General features: G+C 39.2%; 1 protein-coding gene across 1 annotated transcript in view; it reads left to right on the forward strand.

The window, feature by feature from the left end:
- adam19a (ADAM metallopeptidase domain 19a) overlaps positions 1 to 4499 on the forward strand; it is a 191074-nt gene extending 186575 nt beyond the window's left edge. The window contains exon 23 of the mRNA XM_063900790.1: positions 3707 to 4499. Coding sequence (XP_063756860.1) covers positions 3707 to 3761 — 55 coding nt within the window. The 3' untranslated portion in view covers positions 3762 to 4499. The remainder of the gene's footprint in view (positions 1 to 3706) is intronic.
- Positions 4500 to 6000: the final 1501 nt, after the last annotated feature.

Genomic DNA, 6000 nt, shown 5'->3' on the forward strand with positions numbered 1-6000 from the left:
TAAAGAGTCCTCTCCTGCTGATGTTCAGGTGTATATCAGTATGTAGTGTCTCTACTTTAAAGAGTCCTCTCCTGCTGATGTTCAGGTGTATATCAGTATGTAGTGTCTCTACTTTAAAGAGTCCTCTCCTGCTGATGTTCAGGTGTATATCAGTATGTAGTGTCTCTACTTTAAAGAGTCCTCTCCTGCTGATGTTCAGGTGTATATCAGTATGTAGTGTCTCTACTTTAAAGAGTCCTATCCTGCTGATGTTCAGGTGTATATCAGTATGTAGTGTCTCTACTTTAAAGAGTCCTCTCCTGCTGATGTTCAGGTGTATATCAGTATGTATGGTCTCTACTTTAAAGAGTCCTCTCCTGCTGATGTTCAGGTGTATATCAGTATGTAGTGTCTCTACTTTAAAGAGTCCTATCCTGCTGATGTTCAGGTGTATATCAGTATGTAGCATCTGTACTTTAAAGAGTCTTCCATCCCTCGTCGGAAGGTTAGCACAGTATATTGGTGTAAATATTCTAAATGTAGCATTCACTTAAACTGATATAAAAAGGATGTTTGATAGTAATGTAAGTTGTGACATCCACAGCAATACATTGCTTTGCCTCAATTCCTGTTTGTTTCTTTCAGCAGTGAGCCAGCAGGCACTATATGCCCCCCCTCAGACAGCTGTATGTGTGTTGAACAGCATGTTTCATAGCTCCCCTCCCTGTATGTGTAAACTAAATCAAAGCTTATTCATCAATCATCAATCTGCTCCTCTGACCTCAACTCATCCTCAGGGAGACTTCTCTCTTGTTGACACTAAAGCAGCTTTTGCTTTAGTTTTTTAACACATATCCTGGAATTCTATCCCTGTTTGAAAGGCATTTTATGACCCACCCATAAAAGTACTTGGGAGGGGTTTTATCTGTGGGAAATACTGCCTCACTATATTCCTATCTTTTAATTTCAGTCTGTTCTCTGTTCAGGGTGGGGGCTCATAAAAACGCTCCAAGTTAACAAACCATGTAATGCATTGACTCAGTGCTTCATCAGCAATCAATTTTCATTTTTCTACAAGTCACAGGCCCTTAGTCTTAAGACGAGTACTTACTTTCTTCAGATTCAGAGGCATGTTTTCTCTGCCTATCTGTAATTGTAGTAAAAGTCCAACCGGGAAGGCTCAGCTCCTGTTTTCTACCCTTCCCTCACAATGTCTCTACATCTGGTTCTCTGGCAAAACAGAGATCAGATTTCACCTGCTGCTGGTTTAACTCTGTTTGTTCAGAGATCTACTGAGAGGGAAAAGCGTCACGGTATCCGACCGTACAAATCCACAGCCAATTATGTCTTTTATTAAAGGAGGCTTCCTTTTTTTCAATCCTTAATTTCAAAAACTACCTCATAAGCTATGGTAAGGGCACACATCACATAACCGCAGACCCCTTTTCAACAGAGAACCTATGTTGAAGGATTTAGAGGCTTTATCGTCATAAGCACACGGCTACAGTGTATTTATGGCCATGAAACCTTCCAAGGCTCCCCAACAATGTTACATACATATACCCAAAGAAGAATGAGATAAAACAAAATGTAAAATAAAATACTTCACAGTTGGATAAAATGCTGTTTGTTGTAATAATTTGTAGATATGATGTGTCGACTGTTAACAGATGTGTGTGCTATACATGTTACTATCTCCTCCCTAGTTTTCTGTCCATCCTTATACTATCCTGTGTCTTAAAGATGGAGGACAAAACACTACATTCAGAATCTCAGTTTAATAAATGTTGCCTTTTTAATACGTCATTTTTAAAATGGCCCTATTCGGTTTTTGGGTTGTTTCCTTTGCTGTAGTGTTTTCTATAGGTTATTTTGAATGTAAATGGTCTGCAAAGCCTAAATACAGATGCTACATACTGATATACACCTGAACATCAGCAGGATAGGACTCTTTAAAGTAGAGACACTACATACTGATATACACCTGAACATCAGCAGGAGAGGACTCTTTAAAGTAGAGACCATACATACTGATATACACCTGAACATCAGCAGGATAGGACTCTTTAAAGTAGAGACACTACATACTGATATACACCTGAACATCAGCAGGAGAGGACCCTTTAAAGTACAGACTCTACATACTGATATACACCTGAACATCAGCAGGAGAGGACTCTTTAAAGTAGAGACACTACATACTGATATACAGCTGAACATCAGCAGGAGAGGACTCTTTAAAGTAGAGACACTACATACTGATATACACCTGAACATCAGCAGGAGAGGATTCTTTAAAGTAGAGACACTACATACTGATATACACCTGAACATCAGCAGGAAAGGACTCTTTAAAGTAGAGACACTACATACTGATATACACCTGAACATCAGCAGAAGAGGACTCTTTAAAGTAGAGACACTACATACTGATATACACCTGAACATCAGCAGGAGAGGACTCTTTAAATTACAGACTCTACATACTGATATACACCTGAACATCAGCAGGAGAGGACTCTTTAAAGTACAGACTCTACATACTGATATACAGCTGAACATCAGCAGGAGAGGACTCTTTAAAGTAGAGACACTACATACTGATATACACCTGAACATCAGCAGGAAAGGACTCTTTAAAGTAGAGACACTACATACTGATATACACCTGAACATCAGCAGGAGAGGACTCTTTAAAGTAGAGACACTACATACTGATATACACCTGAACATCAGCAGGAGAGGACTCTTTAAAGTACAGACTCTACATACTGATATACACCTGAACATCAGCAGGAGAGGACTCTTTAAAGTACAGACTCTACATACTGATATACAGCTGAACATCAGCAGGAGAGGACTCTTTAAAGTAGAGACACTACATACTGATATACACCTGAACATCAGCAGGAGAGGACTCTTTAAAGTAGAGACTCTACATACTGATATACAGCTGAACATCAGCAGGAGAGGACTCTTTAAAGTAGAGACACTACATACTGATATACACCTGAACATCAGCAGGAGAGGACTCTTTAAAGTAGAGACACTACATACTGATATACACCTGAACATCAGCAGGAAAGGACTCTTTAAAGTAGAGACACTACATACTGATATACACCTGAACATCAGCAGGAGAGGACTCTTTAAAGTAGAGACACTACATACTGATATACACCTGAACATCAGCAGGAGAGGACTCTTTAAAGTAGAGACGCTACATGCTGATATACACCTGAACATCAGCAGGAGAGGACTCTTTAAAGTAGAGACACTACATACTGATATACACCTGAACATCAGCAGGAGAGGACTCTTTAAAGTAGAGACACTACATACTGATACACACCTGAACATCAGCAGGAGAGGACTCTTTAAAGTTGAGACGCTACATACTGATATACAGCTGAACATCAGCAGGAGAGGACTCTTTAAAGTAGAGACGCTATATAAAGTAGAGATAATATGGCCCCTTTAAGTTGTATTTTTAACAGTGTGTGTTGGTCAAAATAAACGATGGTCTGATAATGGTAATGAAGGAACATGAAACCCTGTCTTGCCCATTGATGTGTTGGTAATCATTTTTACAACAATGGAACTTTTATAAGTTACATCAGGCTTTAGTTGAACACAGTTCTTGTTTTGACCTTGTTCTAGCGTTTGAGAACGCTCAATGAGTTAAACACTAAGCTAGAATGTGTTTCCTTTGTCCTTTTCTTTCCAGACCGGTCCCAGGGGCCAAACCAAACAAAACAGCCTCGCCTCCACCACGAAAATGACCTTCTGCTTCCCCCACGACAGCCTATTTGCACTAAAGAGACTTTGGCCGGTACACCACAGCGCTGTCACACATACCAGAGGAGGACGAAGACAAAGTGAAAACCAGGAGAACAAACAGGACTCTCACCAGTTCAGACTTCAAAATGAAACCCTACCCCCCCACCCCCATTCTCAATTTTGCCCACCTCCTCCCAGCAAGCTAACATTACCCACAATGACGCGGTTTTGCACGGAGGCCTTGCAGACTGAGACAAGTGTTGTTGCTGGGGGGGCGGCTCTCACATTTGCCAAATCAATTTTTTTAGGATTATCGTTTGTTTTTTAATATGTTAATGCTGTCTCTGTATAAAAAAATGCATTTTGTAATGTTTTGTTTACAGTTTGTTTTATGATTTATCTTATGTGCCAAAGAGGTCTCTTCATACCTGGGGTGTGTCAGCGAAAACGCTTGAAAATCTTCCCGTAAAGTTTACCGCAAGTCACCTCCTCCATTTATTAGGGTTTTATAATTTATTGTATTGTATGAGGAATGTCTAAAATTACAAATCTGAATACACAGTGGCCTATGGGGAGGAAGGAGAGCCAATCACACAGCAGCTTCTTTTGAACACTGTTTACATGGGAGGGTCTGATGCTGGGACTTGCAGGACACACCCCGATCGCTCATGTTGATTTGAATGTCTTTTGCTGTGTATTATGACTTTTGAATTGTTACATAAAATATTTTTACAAAACTATCATTAAGTTTCATCGATTCTGTCTTTTCTTCCATTCAAACTTCAACAATATTTAATGGAAACGTATGTGCAATAATGTGCACACAGCCTGGGTTTTAAAGGGACGAAAAGGATGCATATGAATTAGTTCAGTCAGATAATAACTTGTCTTGTCCACTCGTCATGCAATCTTTTAGCCACAGTCTTTTCAGAAAAACACAAATAGTCTCAGATTGGAAAGGCCATTAATGGAGAGCATATTTTTTAGACATTAAGAATTCTGCTCAGCTTTGGAAAGCAGTCTACTGTATCGCAGAGGGATTTTACACACGTCCCAGCAAAATATGGGCAAGAAAGAGCAAACATATAACCCAAGAGTTATACTAAAAACTATGGACAGGGAGATTTTTTACAAAACAAGGAGATTTTAAAAGAAAAAAAAATGTAATAGATGAGGAATGTGGGATTCAATGTCTTTGTCCAAAGTTTGACATTTTCTATGAAGTCAGAGAATGTCAGTCTCTGGCTCTGCTGCCACAACTTTATAGAAGAGCACTTGTAAATGAAACAGTCGATGAAGTGACAAGAACAGAAAATGAGAGGAAGTCTGGCTGCAGAAAACTTTGTGCCAAGGTTTATATCGTTTAAGTCTTTTTCCTGTTAAACAACTGTTGTTGCTTGTTCTTGCTTGAACCTCACATCTCCCCATCAGGTAAGAAAGGCTCAAAATAAGTGTGTTGCTGCCTTCTCTGGCAGAGGATTTCAAGCCTGTTTAACATATGACCACCACCAGTATCACAGTGATGTCATTATGTACTAAAGTACACCTGCAAGGTCAGGAAGTTCAACTATGGAGGTCATCAAACCAAGATTAAACAAACAGCTTTTGCCTTTACTCGACTGCAGACCACTTCCTAATAATGTCCATTGTATTTATATTTTTTCACGCTCTTATAATTATTTTATAGCACAGACGATGTATAAGGCAAGTGGTTTACACCGGTTGGGTTAAAGACTACAAGTTTATCCAGCATAATGAACAACAAGCTCAGACCAAACCAGTGGTGAGTTGCACTGCAGAAGAAGAATGAATGGAATAAGACAAGGCCATATCTCTAATTCTGTTGCTCTCATTTTTGTTTTTTTTTGCCTGTAGACTGTCAATTGTAGGTTTAACAACGCTATAAAAGTGTATTTGTTATGGTCTGAGAGGAAAAGGATTTGACTTGTTATTTATTTACTTGGATGTGGTCTTTTCTGACTTTGTATTTGGCAATGACGGACATTTCTGTTTTATGATGGCGACCACTCTACTGAAGTTCTGTGAAAAAACACACCTGTTCTCTAAATGGAAAGCTTTTACTTGTAACATTGGTAAGGAAATCTGAGCAGCTCAAACCTTTAATGTCTTATTCAAGGGCACCAGTAGAAAAATGAAGTGGGATGAGTAAGCCTTTAAGATCTCTTATTGTGCTATATTTGAACAATATATTGTAGGGCCATATCTATACAAAACTTGTCT

This window comes from Eleginops maclovinus, chromosome 14 (assembly GCF_036324505.1).
Source record: "Eleginops maclovinus isolate JMC-PN-2008 ecotype Puerto Natales chromosome 14, JC_Emac_rtc_rv5, whole genome shotgun sequence".
Classification (NCBI taxonomy): Eukaryota; Metazoa; Chordata; class Actinopteri; order Perciformes; family Eleginopidae; genus Eleginops; species Eleginops maclovinus.